At 48.6% G+C, this 20,158-nt stretch overlaps 6 protein-coding genes; 5 read left to right on the top strand and 1 right to left on the bottom strand.

Annotated features, from left to right (window-relative positions):
* Positions 1–82: 82 nt before the first annotated feature.
* GSTUM_00011102001 (uncharacterized protein) lies at positions 83–634 on the top strand (the record flags this gene model as incomplete). XM_002841716.2 has 2 exons in its annotated part: positions 83–128; positions 202–634. 2 exons carry the CDS (start codon positions 83–85, stop codon positions 459–461), a joined length of 306 nt encoding a protein of 101 aa, XP_002841762.1. The 3' UTR covers positions 462–634.
* A 2,560-nt stretch (positions 635–3,194) lies between these two features.
* Positions 3,195–3,942, top strand: GSTUM_00011101001 (uncharacterized protein). XM_002841715.2 has 1 exon: positions 3,195–3,942. The coding sequence occupies exon 1, from the start codon at positions 3,313–3,315 to the stop codon at positions 3,622–3,624; it is 312 nt and encodes a 103-aa protein (XP_002841761.1). The 5' UTR covers positions 3,195–3,312; the 3' UTR covers positions 3,625–3,942.
* A 10,686-nt stretch (positions 3,943–14,628) lies between these two features.
* GSTUM_00011100001 (uncharacterized protein) lies at positions 14,629–15,323 on the bottom strand. XM_002841714.2 has 3 exons: positions 15,207–15,323; positions 14,942–15,145; positions 14,629–14,878 (listed from the first exon to the last, which is right to left on the bottom strand). The coding sequence occupies exons 1-3, from the start codon at positions 15,233–15,235 to the stop codon at positions 14,821–14,823; spliced, it is 291 nt and encodes a 96-aa protein (XP_002841760.1). The 5' UTR covers positions 15,236–15,323; the 3' UTR covers positions 14,629–14,820.
* A 152-nt stretch (positions 15,324–15,475) lies between these two features.
* On the top strand, positions 15,476–16,700 carry GSTUM_00011099001 (uncharacterized protein). XM_002841713.2 has 3 exons: positions 15,476–15,716; positions 15,787–15,966; positions 16,047–16,700. Exons 1-3 carry the CDS (start codon positions 15,576–15,578, stop codon positions 16,572–16,574), a joined length of 849 nt encoding a protein of 282 aa, XP_002841759.1. The 5' UTR covers positions 15,476–15,575; the 3' UTR covers positions 16,575–16,700.
* A 178-nt stretch (positions 16,701–16,878) lies between these two features.
* GSTUM_00011098001 (uncharacterized protein) lies at positions 16,879–17,607 on the top strand. XM_002841712.2 has 2 exons: positions 16,879–17,222; positions 17,280–17,607. The coding sequence occupies exons 1-2, from the start codon at positions 16,947–16,949 to the stop codon at positions 17,502–17,504; spliced, it is 501 nt and encodes a 166-aa protein (XP_002841758.1). The 5' UTR covers positions 16,879–16,946; the 3' UTR covers positions 17,505–17,607.
* A 716-nt stretch (positions 17,608–18,323) lies between these two features.
* On the top strand, positions 18,324–19,459 carry GSTUM_00011097001 (uncharacterized protein; the record flags this gene model as incomplete). Its single annotated transcript, XM_002841711.1, has 4 exons — positions 18,324–18,348; positions 18,422–18,655; positions 18,739–18,925; positions 19,012–19,459. 4 exons carry the CDS (start codon positions 18,324–18,326, stop codon positions 19,457–19,459), a joined length of 894 nt encoding a protein of 297 aa, XP_002841757.1.
* Between the last annotated feature and the right edge of the window lie 699 nt (positions 19,460–20,158).

Genomic DNA, 20,158 nt, shown 5'->3' with positions numbered 1-20,158 from the left:
CTTCATTTTACGAGGCTAATAGTAAGAAACGACGGAATAGGTCCGGGGACAAGCACAAGCACATATACAGCGAACTGCAACAATGTCTGCCGCTACGAAAATAATTGCTACCTTGAAAAGTATCGGCAGTGGGTTTTTTCCCTTCCCGATATTCGTGGAGATTGAGCGAGTAGATTGACTGAATCCCGCGTTCCCCACCAGAATGGGCTCAGGAGAATCAAACCCTCGCGGTAGGTTTGGGCGGTGTGGGAGTGCTCGTCGCCAATGAGCGGTGCGGGCGCCGGGATATCAAAGCTGTGCTCGCCCGTCTCCGCGCCCATGTTGATGACGAGCTTGCCGATATTAAGAGCGAGGTTGAGTTTATTAATGCAATGAGTTTATCAGCCTCGTTACGCCGGCCCGGTGTCAACAACGCAGGGACCGGTGTTAAGAACCGCAGTCAGGATGATGAAGCCCATTGATGGAAACAAGGTGGAAATGAGAGAATTTGTCAAGGAGGCGGAGAAGTTGTTGATGGAATAGTCCCCATAGAAATATGTCAGAGTGCATCGACCTAGATTTTTGTATGTGTATTGCCTCTTGGCATGCATCCTCTTCTTGTACATATTATATACAGGAGACCTCGACTCTTGAATCAAATCGCTTCACACCTTTTTCCGAACTGTCCGTCGAACACATCCACTCTCTCCACCGCGCAAGCGTTTTCCTCCTATATATACTGGCCGTGATTGGTGTCGCCGAGATTCGTAGATATATAAAATCAATGACACGTACAGGTGTGGTACCAAGCGGCATTCTGAGGGATGGGGTGCTCTTTGCATATATCTAATTGAAAGAGGCGCATATACGATAATTTTATGCTTGTTTTTATTTTAGAAAAGGAACGGAAGAATTCTCGGAAAAAGAGGTAGAAACTATGATAAAAACACACCTTCCCAAATTAAGTAATTCTTGACAAATTAGTTGGGTAGAGTCCTATTAACTTCCAAAGTTTTTTTTTTGCAAAAGTCCCATAATCTCACCCTCCATGCTACTCGTGCAAGCTAGATACGTCGAGTTTTCGGGTATGATGATTGCGGGGGGAGCAGACCAGCCACACACACACACAACCTTGGCACGAGTAATCCGATTCGGAGGGAGGAAGGGTGCTGGAATGACAAATGCTGCTCGGCATGCTCAGATGCTCGGATGCTCGGATGCTCGCGAGGTTGTTTCATTGTTCGAATAAGGGTTTCGGATATAAGCTATGCCTTGGATTAACGAATCTAGGTGAGGGGATGATGTACGATATCCGTCGGGAGTATTATGGGAGAGTGTCTGAGGGACTGCCCCCGCGGCGGAGTGGGGGCTACGGACAGTCGGAGTATTTGTGAAGCCCGCCTTTAATGTGTTACGTAGGTAGCGCGGGAGTGTTCAAGGTACGAGTGGAAGGGAAACACGTGTGAATATGGGTGGTGATACATGGGGGATGGGAGGATGATTCGGTTATGGTTTATGCTCCTTGTCCTTTACCGTCTAGTTTACTGTTGTTGGTTGAGTACCGTACTCGTACAGCAGGGAGCAAGTGGAGTGAGAATGAACTTTCCCCATTTCCCCCCACTTATCCCAAAGTCGTGGTGGTGTTCTGTTGCTATTATATTACAAGTATAACCCTGGACGTTCAAGTTTTAGTCCATCGCCGTTCAAAATCCTACTGGAAGGAATTGTATTCAATTCCGATCATTCCACCTGACTTAGTATCAACCCTTGTATTTGCGTGTTACACATAGCACTACAAGTACTGTACTCGTAGGGAATGGTATGATGCCGTATTTTCTCGTCTTCTGGTTTTTCGCCAAGACCGGGCACCACTTAAGGCTTCGGTGGTGCCTGGAGTCTGAAATGGTCCCTCCAAGGTTCCCAGACAGCTCAGTACAGTCACCAATGTGCGGATTATAGGTCTCCATAAAACAATGAGGCTGCGGCCTTGCAGTCACTCATCTACGAGTACGGTACAGTCCAGTATATTTATGTGGTCGAGTTGAAGCTGCGCACCCAAAGATAGCTTTAGTGCGGTAATTTAGCGACCATTGGGCCAACAGGAATTAGCATATCATAACTTGTATTTTTCTTCGTGTGACTGAGGGCTGGAATAGAGAAACCTTTTCGCTGCATTTTTTTCTCTCCCCTTGATCCTTGGATCCGGAGGGGATTCGAATGTCCTAGCGTGCTTCTCGATTATTCCAGTTTTTTTTTTTCTGCACGGCAAGTTACCATACCGATATTCGAACAAGGAAGGGAGGAGTGGAAAAAAGAGGGTTCCCGGGCCCCAATTGCATTGTACTAGTACTAGTACAGTAAGGTACGGGGATGGTAGGTTTTGCTGGGAGCGAAGGGCTAGAGAACAGGTATTCCACTGGATGGGATTCCGCGGGGCGTTTATCAATTATGGTTGCGCAGGGCAGAAATGTTTCCTGGTTCTGTGCGATGCCAGGAGTAAAATTCCAGTCGGAGAAGCTCGTTGGTTGTTTCATCGAAACATTTCTCCACCAGGATGATAGATTCTTGAACAATCCCCACTCGTATGAGTGCTACCGGTACAGTACAGTACTAGCTGTTGATTTGCGGTTGTTTTTCCTTTTTTCCTTCTTTTCCCCCCCCCCTCCTCTATTCCGTATGTGCTGGGGAGTGGAAGAGAATCGGGTTAGCGGGGAGTGGTGAATCCATTGTAGGATTTTTGATTTTGTCTCGCTATTTGGGGAGTGTGGGTGGGTGGGGTTCTGCTGGACGAGTGTTGCCTGCTTACTCCGTCAAGACCGCACCCTTGCTCGCACCTTCGCTTGAGAGGGTAAATGATGAGCTTGCCTGTGTCCCCGCTGCCATCGGATGTTGTGACAGCGGGTTTGAGCGCTGATTTCAAAGTTGTCGTCGGACTCCACCTGATCTACAATTCAGCGCCGTGCAAGTGAGATTTCGGGTAATTGGGCCGTGTGCTATGCCCCTGGAGTCGCCTCCTCTGGTGTCTTTCAGAGAGCAATGTCTTTCAGAGGGGCTGAACGACACGGTCCAGTTATTTGAGATTCTATACGAGTAATACTGTGGTCTGGACCTGAAGATGGCATCGGACTTACCGGCAGTGCTTTCCATATCAACCCCTTAACAACACTTAAGAGCAGTAAGCAAGATAGAACAAACACCCCTAACTAACGGCGCAAGTTGACTCTAACGTGCGAAGCACAGTCGGTGGAGAATTTACCTTTTGACGATTAGTCTACATTTATTCACTCTCTCATTCAATCACCCACCGCTATTTCTCTTCCCCCCTCCTTGAGAATGCGGGATGATAGAAGGCCCCTTTCTTCATCCCCCCCTTTTCCTATGATACCGGTACTTTCTTCCCACTCGCTCGCTCGCTTGTATCCGATCCACTGCCGTGCCGACGCTGTACGAGTCCCGGTACGATATCGCATCTCACCAGGAACTTTTTTACCAATTTGTAATCGCCTGCGGCTATCACCACCTCACCAAACCCCTTGTCACCGGCAATCCATCGGGCAGTCGTCGGTGAACGTAGGTACGGTACTGTACAACCACCCAGGGATATGTTTTCGCACAAGACGGGGATTAATTTTCGGGTTAACCTAAATTAACTCTGCGAAAACATACTCCCGGGTATGGTGCTTGTACCTAGTATCATAGGTAAAAAAAAGAAAAATAGCTGTTATGCACTGATGCCTGTGAGTATATCATAACCCGCCAGTTTTCGTCATGCCCCCGTTGAAAACTGTATCTATCCGTCGCTATCATAAATTGTACGAGTTGATCAATCAATCAATCAGGTCCCCCAAGGAGATGAATAAATTATATTGAACCCAAGGAGATGAAAGCGCGCGCACTGACCCGAACCGAAACCCCAGGGCGTTTGCTCATTATCACATCCCGCTACCGGTTCCATAATCTAACGTAACGAATTCACCCGACACCAGGCTGAGCTGAGCAATTTCAGATATGACAAACCCGGACCTCTCCCTTCCGCCATCGCACAGGAAAGAGGTACGGTAAATTGACAAAAAAGAAGAAAAAGCTTCCTTCAGGGCGCCGCCACGTGCATGTCATCGGCAATTTTTTTCCCCCCCCTACAAGCTACGCGAGCCAGCCGTGGCTGCTCCTTATGGTGGAGGGGAAACCTTCATCTCCACAACCGGACCGTTGTGTAGCCGTACTCGTACTGTATTGTACGAGTAGAGAAAGGGAGGAACCGAAGTGGGAAAAAGAAAAAAAGAACCCCCCCCCTCCTTGCGGACTGTTTTAGGTGTCGTATGCGGCTCTGGCGTTTCTCCCATGGGAATGAGGGCAGGGAAGGGAAGATGAAGTGCATTGATACATTACTGCTCGGTGCCGGGTTAGAGTAGTCATTACTCATAGCACCGCAGCGGTTCGTTGTCGATTTCGGCTATTGGAGATGGTGAGTATCATACCGTAGGTAATGGCAATCGGTGATGAGAAGTTGTGAACCTTGGGGGACAGGGGCAGAGAGGGAAGTGGCGGGAGTTTCTTTGATGGCATCTTGGAGGGAATCAAGTTCAGCGCAGGGATGCGCATCTCAAAGTGTTGGGATTCTGGTCCGTCGTTCGAGAGGGTGGAGTACGGGAGGCGAGTGATTGGGAGTGATGGGGAGTGATGGTTTGGTCGAGAAGGATGTGAATTGCCCCGTATGGGCTGGAATTCTTGACTTGTAGTACCATATTTCCCTCGAGCTATTATATGATACTATCACATAATTCCTCCATCCTAACAGACATCCTACCCATCAACCAAGCACCTCTTTGACGACAACCTAGGGTGTGCAAAAGGCTCCGTCAGTATGAGCAAGTAAACGTATTAAACGAGTGAGCGACGGGTCACCAGCCCATAATCCACTGTGGACCTTCCGTCTGGGACGGTTGGGAAGACATTTAAGGATTCGCGGAAACAAGCAGGACATAATACCTGCAGGCCGCCAGACCAGTCGCCTAGGACAAGGCCATGTCCGAGGTAGGCTCGGCGTGCTGATCTGGTGCGTCCGACATGCAAAACTACAGCGGGTCAATAATGATCTGTAATGAGAGCGGGGACAGTAAACCGGAATGACTCACACGCTATAGGAAAGGTTAACAGATATCTTGTGTTTACAATGTTAATAGTAATCAAACCGCAATACTCACTTTCTATGTTGCTCAAATAGTTGTGAGAAGCATAGAGGGTCAGGGGGAGAGCTGAGAGGAGGGAATATGATATATAAATACTAACGAGCTGTGATGTAATAACAAGTATGCGTTATAACTTGCGGCAGTGTGCCTAGAGGTTTGCATACAAACTAAGAGTGACAAGCAGTAATTGGTTGGCCTTCAGAAGAGGTAATACTATCTGGTGATCTGCAATACTTACCTCCTATTGAGGAGAGCAAGTGGTAAGTTAGCCGGGTATCAACAGCAAGCGAGGCCGTTAGAAATTGTGAATTTCATACAAGCTATGCCCGCGGGAGAGACACGTCAGTAAAGTAGAATCGAGAAACGGCCGGGAGTACGCAGTGCAGCTTACCGCATAAGGGGACCAAGTGGCCGGGTATCAGCAGCTGTCGTCCGAGGACTGTGTTTGATCCTGCCCACTTACATCCTAGGACACTCAGCGGGCCAGAGATTAACAATCGCCTCGTCCGAGAACTATGGTTGGTCATATTTACTTGCTACAACACTCAGCGAGAAAGAAGTCAGCAATTGTCTCGTCTCAGAACCGTGTTTAGCCGTGATCACTTACTTGCTAGAACAGGCGGCGAACGAGAGGTCAGCAATTACCACATCCCAGAACCGTGGTTGATCCTTCACACTTACTTGCTACAATACTCAGCGAACCAGAGGTCAGCAATTGCCTTATCTCGGAACCGTGGTTGATCCTGATTACTTACTTGCTACAGCACGCAGCGAGCCAGAGATCAGCAATTGCGCTGTCCCAGAACCTTGGTTGATCCTGTTGACTTACTTTCTACACTCAGCGAGTCAGAAGTCAGCATCTTCCTCGTCCTAGCACTGTGGCTGATCCTGTTCACCTACCCACTACAAGACTCAGCGAGCCTGAAGTCAGTAGTTGCCTCGTTCCAGAATACTTTTTGATCTTATTCATTTACCAACTACGAGACTCAGCGAGTCCGAGGTCAGCAATTGCCTCGTAGAACCGTGGTTGATTCTATTCACTCACTTGCTACAACACTCAGCGGGCCGGAGGTCAGCAATCGTCTCGTCATAGAACACTGTTTGATCATGCTCACTTACCAACTACAAGACTCAGCGGGCTAGATATCAGCAATCGTCTGGTCCCGGAGCCGTGGTAGATGCTGCTCACTCACTTCCTAGAACGCAGTGAGCCAGAGGTCAGCAATTGCCTCGTCCCAGAGCCGTGGTTGATCCTGCTCACTTACTTGCTACAAGGCTCAGTGAACCGGAAGTCAGCAATAGCCGTGTCCCAGAGCCGGAACTGATCCTGTTCACGTACTTGCTACAACACTCAGGGAGCCAGAGATTAGCGATTGCCTCGTCCCAGAACCGTGGCTGACCATGTTCACTTACTTGCTGCAACACCCAGCGAGCCAGAGGTAAGCAAATGCCTCATCCAAGCCTTGCAATGGGTCGGGCCTTTGTTGGGCTAGCCCGGGCTATTCGTTGGGCTGGGTCGGGCTCATTGGGCTGGGCTCACTCATGGGCTTCCTTGGGCTGGGCCGGGCTGAGGGGGGGACAAGCCCGGCCAAGGATTAGCCTTATTTTTAAGGTTTGTATGGTGTCTTGCAATCCGTATCACCAGGGAAATGATTGTCCGAGCACATGGCTTTCCGGAAGCACGTTACTACAAGCGGTAAAATCCAACCCAACCATCTCTATATCTAGAATGTTTAGTGCAGAACTAATCCATATTGGATTCATGTGCTCTCAGATTGTCGCGCAGTTTGGAGGTTTGAAAGTTCAGATCTCGTCTTGCCACCCATTGAAATATCAGATCTTTTCGGTATCTCCCTCCTTCCTATTTCCCACACCTAAGTTGACCTCTGATCTCGCTTTCCATTTGTTCCTAATACCAATACAAACCTGATGAGCTTCTCTTCTAACAGCGGTAGTTTTCTCTCAAGTCCTCCACCTATTCTGTGATCACCAAGTCCACAAGCAGAATTTCATCACCATCGATTCTACGAGTCTGAGCTTCCAGGTTCAGAACACTTGGGATCAGGAATTAGACCACGATTGCCTATTACCACCAAATGCCAGTATCAACCAATCATGAAAAAAGAGAAAAAGCACACTTCCTTCCTCGTGGGTATGGGGTACTCCGGAGTCTCTTAATGGGAAGTTAGTGATTGAGTCAACTGAGTACCTCCGAAGTTGGCAGTCCATATAAAATTCACTCTTTCTATTGAAAATAATCACTACTATTGCTCACTGTGTTGTGTTCATCTCCTATTTCAAGCACCATCTGTTCTCATTGGCAATTCTGTATTTTAATCTAGTATTAATAGATCTGCATTCATCTCTTTTATGGCTGTTCACCTGTGCGGAGGCCCGATGGGCTCGTTGGGTTAGCCCGGGCTATACTTCCTTGGGCTTGGCCGGGTCGGCCTTTTTTTCGACCTGGGCTAGCCCATTGCAAGGCTTGGCCTCATCCTAGAACCGGGGTTCATCCTGCCCACTCACTTGCTGCAACACGCGGCGGACCAGAGGTTAGAAATTGCCTCGTCCCCAATACTGTGATTGATCCTGCTAACTTACTTGCTGCAATACCCGGAGAGCTAGAGGTAAGTAATTTCGTCCGAGAACCGGTGTTCACCCTGCCCACTTACCTGCTACAATACTCGGCAGGCTAGAGGTCAGCAATTGCGTTGCCCAAGAACAGTGATTGATCCTGTTCACTTACCCACTACAGGATTCCACGAGGCTGGGGTTAGCAATTACCTCGTTCCAACCGTGGTTGATCCTGTTAACTTACTTGCTATAACATTCAGAGAGTCGGAGATCAGCAGGTGCCTAGTCCCAGAACCGTGGTTGATCCTGTTCACTTACAACCTACAACATTCAGCGAGCTAGAGGTTATCAATGCTATGTCCCAAAGTCGTGGTTGATCTTGTTCACTTACAATCTAGAGCACTCAGTAAGCCCGAGGTCAGCGGTTATATCATCTCAGAACCGTGGTTGATCCTATCCACTTACTGGCTACAACACTCAGCGGGCCAAAAATCAGCAATGGGGTCATCCCAGAACCGTGGTTGATCCCGGTCACTTACGTCCTACAATACTCCACAAACCGGCGGTCAGCAATTGCGCATCCTAGAACCGCGGCTGATCCTGTTCGCTTACAACCTACAACACCCAGTGGGCCAGAGGTCAGTAATCGCTTTGTGATACCTTGGTTGATCCAGTTCACTTACATCCTTCAACACTCAGGAGGCGCGAGGTCAGCAATTGCCCTGTCTCAGAATCGTAGTTGCTCTTGCTCACTCACAACCTGCAACACCCAGTGGATCAGAAATCAGCAACTGCTTCGCCCCAACACCGTGGTTGATGCTATTGGCTTACCCACTACAGCACTCAGCGAACCAGAGGTCAGCCATTGCCTCGCAGGACCGGGGTTGACCCTATTCACTTACCGCCTACAATACCCAACGAGTCAAAGGTCAGTAATCGCCTCGTCCAAGCACAGTTGTTGATCCTGTTCACTCACTGGCTACAACAATCAGAAGATGAGAGGTCAGCAATTATCTCGTCCTAAAACCATAGTTGGCCCTATTCACTTACTGACTACAACACTCATCGAACCGGGGGTCAGCAATTGCTTTGTCACGAAACCGTGGTTGATCTTGTTCACTTACAATCTACAACACTCGGCAAGCCGGAGGTTAGTAATCACCTTGTCTAGGAGCCGTTGCTGATCCTGTTCACTTACTGGCTACAACACTCATCGAACCAGAGGTCGGCAATTGCCTCGTCCTAGAACCGTGGTTGATCCTCTTCACTCACCTCCTACAACACTCGGCGGACCAGAAGTCAGCAATTGCCTCATCTCAGAACCGTGGCTGATCCTGTTCACTTACATCCTACAATATTCAGCAAGCCAGAGATCAGAATTGCCCCGTCCCGGAACCGTGGTGATCCTGCACACTTACCTGCTACAATACCCAGCGGGCCGGGGATCAGCACCCAAAACTATGGCAGATCCTGTTCACTTACCGGCTACAATACTCAGCGGGCCGGAGGTCAGCAATGGCCCGTCCCAGAACCGTGGCTGATCTTGTTCACTTACCGACTACAACACTCAGCGGACCAGGGGTCAGCGATCGCCTCATCCCAGAATTGCGATTGATCCTGTTCACTTACCAACTACAGACTCCGCGAACCAGAGATCAGAAATTGCCTCATCCTAGGAACGTGGTATATCCAGTTCACTTACCGGCTACAGCACTCACCGAGCCAGAGGTGAGCTATTGCCTAGTACTAGAATCGTGGTTGATTCTGTTCACTTACCGACTATAAAACTCAGCGACCCAGAGATCAGCAATTGCCACATCGCAGCATTGTGGTTGAACCTTTTCACTTACTTGCTATAACACTCAGCGGACCAGAGGTCAGCAACCGCTTCATCCCGGAAACATGACTGATCCTGTTCACTTACAATCTACAACCCTCGGCGAACTAGATGTTAGCAATTTCCTCACCCCAGAACCGTGGTTGATCCTGTTCACTTACAATCTATAACAGCCAGCGAATCAGAAGTTAGCAATTGCTTAGCGCTGGAACTGTAGTTGATCCTGTTCACTTACTGGCTACAACACTCGTCGAACTGGAGATCAGCAATTGCCTCGTCCCGGAACCGTGGTTGATCCTCTTCACTTACCTCCTACAACACTCGGCGAACCAGAGATTAGCAATTACCTCGGCCCTGACTCCTCGCTGATCCTGTTCACCTACTTGCTACAACACTCAGCAAGCCGGAGGTCAGCAATTGATTTACCCGAGAACCGTGGTTGATCCTGTTCACTCACATCCTACAACACTCAGCGAATCAGTGGTTAGCAATTGACCGCCCGGAACCGTGGTTGATCCTGTTCACTTACAACCTAGAACAATTAGCGAGCAAGAGGTTAGTAATCGCCTCACGTCTTAAGTTTGTTTGGCCCGGTTACGCACAAGCTATACAACACCTCGCGGCTCTGTAATTAGCTGTCACTCTGGTCATCTGTGCTCTTTCCAGAGTCCCATACCTCCTGCATCTCCTCACAAATCAGCAAACATTCCTCTTTTGTTCCCCGGTATTGGAGGTGCTAACTTACACTCTGCTCCCATTGCCCGATCTTGAGTTAGTCATGACGCGTGCCAACATCTATAATACAGTCACTTACTCTCTGCATTTCCTAAGCCTCTGAAATCAGCAACACGACGGCGCGGATGAGACATGATCAAGGACTTCAACTTGCCTTCTGTATTGCGGGGAATGTCCTGGGTCAGCACCACCTGCCTCTGATCGCACAAAATTCACATACCGTCTGTCAAGAAACGATAAGTTATTATCAGTTCTAAACCAGTCACTTCAGATCGAGAGGCCTCTTCACTCGCAAAATGTTATACTCCTTCCCAAATATATTGGAATTGACATCCTTCTGCAGCAGCATCTGAGCGATATCCTCGTCTTTCCGAAGAGCTGCTACGTTCAATGCCGTCCCATAATATCCAGATCGAGCATTGATGCCTTGTTCTTCCCCCAACAGCCGCTCGACTATCTTCCCCTGCCTAAGCCACGATGCGATCATCAAAGGTGAAAAGTCATTAGGGAACGGGTGACGCCAGTCCTCATTTTCCCAGTAGACCTTGAGCCATGTGAGAAATCTATTGGACCTAGGCTTGCAAATCGCTTGTGTAAGCTCGAATAGCTCCATTTGCCGATCCTGTGAACCTTGTAAGTGGCCAACCCAATGATTAGCTGCGTAATCAAGAAGGGCATATTTGTGGACAGCCTCCCTTCTAGCACTTCTGCTCGTATCAAACAGTGCTGAGCGGTCGCTTTTAAAGTCTTGTAGTGAAAGGTAAGAGAGGCAAATATCAGCCAAAATAAAGTCTGAATCCACGGCACTCAGGGCATGTTGCCACTTCCCCTGGCCAGATGATGTTCCTTTAATCAGGAAATCCCCTGCCGTTTGGTGGACGAGATAAACCTTCGAATCAATGATCCGCACGAAAAGCCCGCACAAATATTTTATCGTTTTTCCGAACTGAGGAGGCGGATGCTCGAGGTCCTGTATCGACTTGTGATCCCGCGTGATTTTGAACGCGACATACATCTCTCGAAGTGTGAGAGGCCTTGCAGCAGCTACCACTATATTCAGGATTCTTCGGGCTTTTTTGGGGTGCCTGCTTTTGTTAAGAATCTTGGTATAAAGTTCTGCTAGATCGGATGGAAAAGAACAGGTAATGTTAGTAAACTCCTCGTGTGAGTCATCCTCACTCTCCTTCAAAATCTGCAAAACAAGAGAAACCCAGAGGAATGTCCGATCGGCAGAAGATTTGAGGAGATCTCGCAAATATCCCAGCTCCCCAGTCCGCCCCAGTCCGACTCCAGGTCTTTAATGCCTTCATCTATTACGCGATTAACGTCGTTAGTAATCGCGTTTACTTCGTCCTCCCCCTTCAGCCGGATTGTCGTTGCGGGTGAGCCAAGTCTTCCCTCGATGCTGCGGTACGGGCGACTGGTGACAAGAAATTTCAAAGGTGCATTGGATGTTTGTGATTTCGTGAGGCGATTTATATGGCCGATGAGTTGAGCGAAAGACACTTCTTCACACTCGTCCAGGGCATCTAGCACACAAATTACATCGCCGCACCCCCCCTTGACCACCGCCTTGACCAAAATTTCCCACAGCGTCTCGACCTCCTCCGCAAATCTCTTGTCCTTTTCCTCAAACTCTTTCTCGGCGTATGTATAGAGGTTGTTCTTATGTTTGAAGAGTTGATGTAGTATGGCGGAAAGAGCAAATGTTGCGCTCCTCTGTCAGTCGCTGTCATCTTTAAAGAAGAAATAGCAAACGGTGGAGTCCTCTCGATCCTGCAGGTGCGTTACAAGGAATGAAGCGATAACGGATTTCCCGCAACCTGGGTCCGCCGATAGCCAGAGCAGATTGGATGTCTTCCCTCCCAGCCAGTCCTTAAACTTTTGGTGTTCCGTAACCCAGGTGCATGTTCCCTCGACTGGCTCACGGACACGATTTCGGTGCTCCCTGTATGCAGACGTGTATAGACATTGCAAAATTTCGCCATACTTCCTGGACGAGTTTGTGTCGGGTTGGCTGTAATTGATGGTGGTAGTGTTGTGAGAACCGCTATTTCCTATACTAGTATATTCTGGTATCTTGTTTAGATCTCCTTGGTATGGGGCGGTACTCGTGTAACGATAAAGTGTATATAAAGGGGTAGTTTCTGCCTTCTTGTCAGAGAGAGCGTGCAAGCTTGGATAATCTAAAAGTCTTCAAGATATATTTTGCCTATTATTGTTACTTCACTATCACGGCAGTTAGTACAATAGATACAATCTTTCTCAACATGGTACTTGGAGCAGGAAAGCAGTAGCATGCGGCAGTACTGTTAACCCGGAAATAGAGATCCACAGGTGTCTGCGGTATCAGTGTGCGCAGCGGGCGGGATGTGGATGAAAGATGATCTGTTTGGACAAGTGGTCACTCCTGTGTATCACAGGGTATACAAACTTGGAAAATACCAGAGGCCAATATACTCTCGCGGCCGAGTTGAAGTTGGTCACTTTCTATGGGAATTACCAGCGTAGGTGTCCAACTTCAGCTTGGCCACGGTAGTATTGTCTACTACATATATGGGAGAGCAGGGAATAAGTGAAAAGTGAAACAAAGAGAATCGATAAAAAATTATCCCCAGATCTGTCAGTTCGGAGGAAAATAAGAAAAAATACAATAACCACCTAATATTATAACAGAGCTGTCCAACAATTTAGCAGAGAAATCAGTAGTAAAGCGGTTTAAATTAAAGAAAATCGCATTCCATATTGGAGGAGTAATTCGCTATGATACCTGAGGGGAAATAGTGATTCAGGTTGAATCTTCGCATTATATAATACTTACTAACTAACTTAAACTTCAAGTATCATACCCTGGTAGTATATTTTCCTCTAGGATGGTGGAGGAAAACTGACATTGGTTGTGAAATGATAGGAAAGGTATGTTTCAAAACGGCTTGGTTTCGAGCATTCATTGCACTGCTGGATCACCTAGAGACTAGTAGCTGGAAACGGATCGGGTATCTTGCACCATGCAGATATTTTTCTGCTGGATGGGGAGTTGCGTTTAGCCTAATCCACAGCAATTCCTCGATATTTCATAGGAACTACGATATCACGGTAATATGGACAGTTAGGACCGATCAAGGAGTGGTGCTCCTTCCGTTTACTTTACGTGAACAGATCTGAGCCCCATCCAGCAAGATTGGTGGGTAGTCTAATCTCGTATTATATACACCGATTCGATCTTTTTTCTCTCTTACTTTCGTGATCCCATCAGCCGTGAAATTCCAGGTCGAAGATGTAGAGCATTCCTGGACTTGGGGGAAAAGGTTCATTCCGTTTCGTCCACATCCGGCCAGCGCAATCACCCTAGGGATATCTCATCCTCGAAGCCTACAGCCTGCAGATCCGTCAAACCGGGGGAATACCTCGGGGAGTGCAAGATGGGGCTGCCCAACGGCGACGGCACACTCAGGGAGTCACGTGGAATCTACAGGCAATACGACCTGGTGGACGTGGGGGGACTACCATCAGGTGCGAGTTCCACATCATGGCTCACATCGAGGCACTAGTCTAGGAGGTCGGACTCACCGATATCTGCTATAGCATCTTTAAGCCTTTGGCGTCTGACCTGTCCATCCGAAGTTCAAGGAGGTGGGCGCATTTGTCTTGTTGAACACCGAGAAGGGATTCGGGGCTTTTTCTGTCGGATATATGACTTCAATGTGATGACGAGCACCTGTCGCACCTCTTAGGACATCGGTATTGAGGGATTGACAAGAGTCATGTTGATGTACATAGATATGGCCGGTTACTATAAGAAGGACAGCTTTTGGGTACGCTGATGAGTAGGAGGACAAGTCAATAAGCACTTTTTGTTTCTTTCTTTAATGAAGCGCCGTCTCATATATTCTTCAAATTAGTATTAACTCGCCTTCAGTCTCCAACTCATCGTCCGGGGCCCCCGACAGCTTCCGGGGCGGAGCTGTTTACCCGGGTCTACGGAATGACGGTGGGGGAGGCCGGGAGCTCATTTATAAGATGATTAGGGGTGGGAAGAGTCGGAGGATCCACAGTTGTGATATGATACCGCAGCAGTGGGGTTTCCTGGTTAGGCAGGAGTGCTAATATTTGGGGGCAGGCATATATATTATGTTATCATAAGAAGCCATCAAGTTCGGTGTCATGCCACACTGAAAGTTGATTGGTGATGATGTTGGAATGAGTCTGAAGTTTCATCTCAGTAGCATTCAACTTTCCTCACTGGTCGGCCGTATCAGTAGTATTTCTCTGTGACATAGAAACTCAATATTAGAGCGGCTCATACGAAAAAAACAAAGAGGTTAATTTTCGATTCTCTAGGTAAGCTGAGTTCCCTCGGGGGTGTCTGATTTGACCACAAACACCCGCAGGAACCCTCTGGGCAAACACACCCATCCACCCGTCCATCAATCATCAATTTATCAAAAGAAAACCCCGGAGCCGCTCCACCCAGCTCACAAACCTAGCCAATCCAATAATTCCTCTCTAATCCTCCTCAGCTCCATGAAGCTTACGCCCCTCCTTACTATTCAAGAAGTGATTCCTAAAACCATCACCGCAATCAGCCCACCCCATCCAACCCTATCGGGAAAAGAAAGATACATACTCCTTAACAGCCCAGTCCATAACGAAGTATGCAACAACGAATGGCGGCGCAACGTACAGAACCTGACCCTTGAACCTGCGCCAGGAATTGAAGACGGCCGCATGCATGGTACCAGCCAGCGGACGTTGACGATTCGCCGAGAGCGTGTAGGTCGTTATTCCCTTTTGTGGAGGGGAACCGAGGCTGCCCCACCAGCCCATGTACCTGTTTTTGAAACCATTGTCAGTCTAGTGTTTTATGCGGGGAGGAAGTGGGGGGAACGTACTGTCCGGGAACTTTTTCTCCGCCGCCCATTGTTTTTGCTATTTAGGTGAGTTGAGAAGGTTAGAGTGGGGAGTTTGTAGTGCGTGGTGGTGTAGACTCTGGTGTCGTTAGTTGAATGGAGTTGAGCGGAACGATGGAAGCCAAGGAGCAGAAATCGACGGGGTTTCCCGGCTCGGGTTTGTTCCCTACCGTATTTTCTTTTGTTTGTTGTCATGACTAAGCCGGTAACCCGCCATCCATCCACCCCACCATTGCTTGGGCCCTGAGTTTGAGGAATAAAAGCGTCGATGCAAGATTGGCCTAGAATTTCACACGTTTCTCTTTCTTGTTCTCCCTGCTACTTCATAGCTGCCAACGTTAATTGAAAAACATGTCTGGAGCTCTCAATCTCATCTCCCGTCTTGCGATTCCCGCTGCTGTCGGAGTTTCGCTTTTTCAATTGAGCGTATATGACGTCAAGGGTGGAACCAGAGCGGTGATTTTTGATAGGTTGACGGGGGTTAAAGAGAAGGTTTGTTTGCTAGTTTCCGAAGGACGTTGGAGATGAGATGGAGGTGAAAGTTGCTGATATGGGAGAATAGGTCGTTAATGAGGGGACTCATTTCTTGGTACCGTGGTTGCAGAAGGCGATTATCTACGATGTACGTACAAAGCCTAGGAATATCTCTACCACCACTGGGAGTAAAGATCTCCAGATGGTATCTTTGACCTTGAGGGTTTTGCATAGACCTGAAGTGCAGGCTTTGCCTAAGATTTACCAGGTTTGCTTTCTCTTCCCCCTCCCCTCCCCTCCCCCTCAATTTCTCAGCATCAAACTCTAACAAAAAATGGATTATTATAGTCCCTGGGCCAAGACTATGACGAGCGAGTCCTCCCCTCCATCGGCAACGAGGTCCTAAAGTCCATCGTGGCCCAATTCGACGCGGCAGAGCTCATCACCCAGCGCGAGCAAGTCTCCAATCGCATCCGTGCCGACCTCCTCAAGCGAGCGCAGGAATTCAACATTGCGCTTGAGGACGTCTCCATCACACACATGACCTTTGGCCGTGAATTCACTCGCGCCGTCGAACAGAAGCAGATCGCGCAGCAGGACGCCGAGAGGGCTAGGTTCATCGTCGAGAAGGCCGAGCAGGAGCGTCAGGCGAATGTCATCCGTGCCGAGGGAGAGGCTGAAAGTGCCGAGACCATCTCCAGAGCTGTGGATAAGGCTGGTGATGGGTTGATCTTTATTCGTAGGATCGAGGCCGCGAAGGAGGTTGCGCAGACTTTGGCTAATAATCCGAATGTTACGTACTTGCCCGGTGGGAGGGGTGGTGAGGGCGGGAGTGGAGGGACCGGGTCGAATATCTTGCTTGGGTTGAGGACTTAAAAGGGGGGAGGGTCCTGTGGGTGATTCCCTTATTTTTATTTTCTCAGCGGGGTAGATTGAGAATGTGGATGCTTCTTTTCGGGTACATAATTGTCTACGAAAAATAACAATCTCCTCTTTCCTTTTACAACGTTCGGTTTCCACGGAACTTTTGTGATGGAGTCATGGATAATTGGCGGCCAGTAGAATGCGCATGAATTTCTGATATTCCAATTTGCGGCTCCACCCAACGTCCAAAAGCTTGGCCAACTCACCCATGCTTCTCAGCCAGCTCCTCTCTCTTTTCCCCAAAACTCACCATAACAGTGAACCAAAACCACCTACAGCTCCAACCCACCAAAAGTTTCACTCCCACAACTTTTCGCCATAATTATGGCGTCCTCCTCCTCCTCCCCCTTGAGCCCGACAACCCGCATCATGAACGAACTCGCAAACTACCGTAAAGAGCCCAATCCCGCGCTAGAATCCCTAGGTCCCGTCTCGGAAGACGACCTCTTCCACTGGACCACAGTGTTAAAAGGCGCGGAAGGAACCGCGTACGAGGGTGGTCGCTGGAAGATCGACATCAAGATCCCCGAAAACTACCCACATAAAGCCCCCGAAATGAAGTTTTTGACGAGCATTTGTCACCCGAATGTTCACCTCAAGGTCCCCCCCCTCGCTCTGCTTCCCTTGCGGGAAATGCTGTTGCTAATATCGTGACAGACGGGGGAAATTTGTTTAGATTTACTCACGAACAATTGGTCCGCAGTGTGCTCGATCTCGGCGACATTGACGTCGGTGCAGCAGTTGCTTGCCAGCCCTGAATGGGATTCCCCGCTTAATGTGGACGCAGCGGCGGTTCTTAGGGCTGGGGACACGGTTGGGTATGAGAGCTTGGTGAGGGTTTGGAGTGTGCTGCATGCTGGAAAGCCGCCAACGCTCGGGTAGGGAGGGTATTGTGCACCGGTATTTGAGGGGAGAGAGATGTATTGTAATGGCGTTTGTTACCGAATATGAATATACGATACCTTGTTCCTCGAGTTGAGGTTTGGGTTGGATGTGCTTACGGTTGTTTAGGAGAATGAGGGGGAAGGAGGATTTGATTCACGTCGGAGATATGCTTCTCGAGTCTGGCGAAATTCTAGTATCCCGAAATCCGGCAAAGCAACCGCGCCGGATGCCTGCCCATTCGGTTCAATTAAATATATCAACTTATTCTAACGCATAGCCGCATTCATACCTTTCCCACACTCCGGCATCGTTTCCCCGCGTATTCCCTATCTAGACACCCTACTTTGATCTTGTAGTTGAGCAACCTCTACTATGCCGGTACGGCAGCCCGATGAAAGCCCGATGAAATTCTTTACTTTTTCCTCACTGAGTCTGGAGCCCCGCCGTCTACGGTGTGAGCGGCTTCCAACGCTGGACCGGTAGGCGGAAGTTACTATACCAATGTGCCAACCCCCATCCCCACACACTTCCTGGGGCATGCAACTTAATGCCGGCAGTATTAAATATAATAATTATCATAGTGTACTGCATAGTATCATACCGGCAATCTAGAGGTCCGTCGGGAAGGGTCTGCTCTGCCCCGCTACGAGAACCCCGCCCTAATTTTTTGTGCACAATCCGAATATCTCAATCATTCAAAAGTCCTCCTTCCAGCTCTTTGCCCTCTATTCTATCTCTAACCCCCCATCCCAATTCTTATTCTGCCCTACAAGACTCGCTTCCATCATATCGCATCATACCACAATCTTAGCAAGAATGACTACTATCGATAGTCCTAAGGGTATATACATCTTCAGCCCGCCCCCGGATAGTTTGAGCGAAGCGGTAGAAAGTGCAGGGCTGACAATTATAAGTCTGGACAACTCTCCTCACCAATACCAAGTATCTTCCGGGTCTACTGGCACTTGACTTCTCCTTGAAGTCCGTCGGGTCAAAGTACCCCCTGATAGTTCTGTACACGGACACCCTTGAGCCGGAGGGCCACGAAGCGCTCAAGTTGCGCAGTATTCCCACCAAGCGGATCGAATACTTGCTGCCCAGCGCGCACAAAGACTATGAGAATGATGTTAGGTTTTATGACTGCTGGAGTAAGTCCCTTTCAAGTTCCTACTGAAGAGAGACGAGGAATAGGGAAGAAGTTAATGAGGAAGTGGGTTGGGTGGGAATATAGGTAAACTGCAGCCATTCTCATTGGTAGAGTACGAACGTGTGATTCAATTGGATAGCGACATGATTGTCCGCAAGAATATGGATGAGTTGATGGAAATAGCGCTGGATATTGAGGGAGATAGGGTATTTGCAGCGTCGCATGCGTGCGTGTGTAATCCTTTGAAGAAGGCTCATTATCCCAAAGATTGGTACTGCGCCTTTCCTCTCCATCCTCTTCTCCTAAACAAAACATACCCCCCCCCTCCTCTAGGTGTTCAATTAATCAATTAACTAGGATCCCCTCGAACTGTGGTTACACCTCCCAACACTCCACGCCCGAAGAAGCCCTCAAGACCGGTGCACCCAGCACCATTGGCCTGGGCATCTGCAACGGTGGCCTCCAGGTGGTTCAGCCCTCGCAGAAGCTTTACGACCAGATCGTCAAGACCCTCAACTCCCCCGATGCCACCCAGAACTACGACTTTGCTGACCAGAGCCTCCTCTCCGACACCTTCCGTGGCCGCTGGGTCCCGCTCAGTTACGTCTACAATGCGCTCAAGACCTTGCGCTGGTGTCACAAGGAGATTTGGAACGACGATGAGGTCAAGAACGTGCATTATGTACTCAGCCCGAAGCCATGGGATAATCGTGAGAGCGAGGAATTCACGCACAAGTGGTGGTGGGAGTGCAATGATGCGAGGGTTGCAAAGGAGAAGGAGGTGGGGATTAATGATGGGTGGTAAATTTTTTTTTACCATACCCGTAGTTAAACGTACTGTCCAGTGTCGTAGCAACAGTATTTCATATTGGTACTTGTATGATACCGTTGCTGTACTATACGGTAGTATCATAATAGCACTCGCGGCGAGTTGAGAGACGGGGATGCCACTGCTCTCCCTAGCAATGTTCAACTATATCATGACATACACCGCCACAATATAGTATAGAGGTTTGTGTTCTTACGGCCCTCTCTTTGCTCAGGAGCACGAGATCTGGTAATAGGACCTTTCATTTTGGTCGCGACTCAGACACAATTTAGAGTGGATAGGGTTGAGAGCTCGAGGTTTTCGCGATGTTGTGGCAGGTCGCACCTCACCGTCCCACAATAACTTAATCTTGCCGCACCCACCCACTCTTTGGTCAACTTTATAAAAACCTTGTTTATTTTTTTTAGAAAATCCTTCACTCGCTTCACTACTATCGTAAGAACGGTTGTTAGAATCACGGATTGGGTGGGGGAAGGTATAAAATAAACAAAAAAAACCCCCCCCCTTTTTTTTTTTTTTTCATTCGTTTTTACTTTTTTATTTCTCAGTGTGTAAAGAATGGAGTAAAGACTGGTTTCCAGACCGAGTCTCATCAGTAGTTTTGTGCAAAAAGGAGTGACTTTTTTTTTGAGGTCAGAGGACGCAGTAGACCACGATCTAATCCCAGTTATTAAC

Source organism: Tuber melanosporum (genome assembly GCF_000151645.1).
Source record: "Tuber melanosporum whole genome shotgun sequence assembly, scaffold_8, strain Mel28".
NCBI classification, from domain to species: Eukaryota; Fungi; Ascomycota; class Pezizomycetes; order Pezizales; family Tuberaceae; genus Tuber; species Tuber melanosporum.
The sequence above is the reverse complement of the archived record's forward strand: the minus strand, read 5'-3'. Positions and strand labels throughout refer to the sequence as shown.

Coding starts and splice junctions, on each gene's coding strand:
- GSTUM_00011100001 (XM_002841714.2), bottom strand. CDS start 15,235: ATGGGCGGCGGAGAAAAAGTTCCCGGACA. Junction 15,146..15,206: donor GGAGAAAAAGTTCCCGGACA/GTACGTTCCCCC, acceptor TTTCAAAAACAG/GTACATGGGCTGGTGGGGCA. Junction 14,879..14,941: donor ATGGACTGGGCTGTTAAGGA/GTATGTATCTTT, acceptor TGATGGTTTTAG/GAATCACTTCTTGAATAGTA.
- GSTUM_00011098001 (XM_002841712.2), top strand. CDS start 16,947: ATGGCGTCCTCCTCCTCCTCCCCCTTGAGCCCGACAACCCGCATCATG. Junction 17,223..17,279: donor ACCCGAATGTTCACCTCAAG/GTCCCCCCCCTC, acceptor ATATCGTGACAG/ACGGGGGAAATTTGTTTAGA.
- GSTUM_00011099001 (XM_002841713.2), top strand. CDS start 15,576: ATGTCTGGAGCTCTCAATCTCATCTCCCGTCTTGCGATTCCCGCTGCT. Junction 15,717..15,786: donor TGACGGGGGTTAAAGAGAAG/GTTTGTTTGCTA, acceptor ATGGGAGAATAG/GTCGTTAATGAGGGGACTCA. Junction 15,967..16,046: donor CTTTGCCTAAGATTTACCAG/GTTTGCTTTCTC, acceptor GGATTATTATAG/TCCCTGGGCCAAGACTATGA.
- GSTUM_00011101001 (XM_002841715.2), top strand. CDS start 3,313: ATGCGGGATGATAGAAGGCCCCTTTCTTCATCCCCCCCTTTTCCTATG.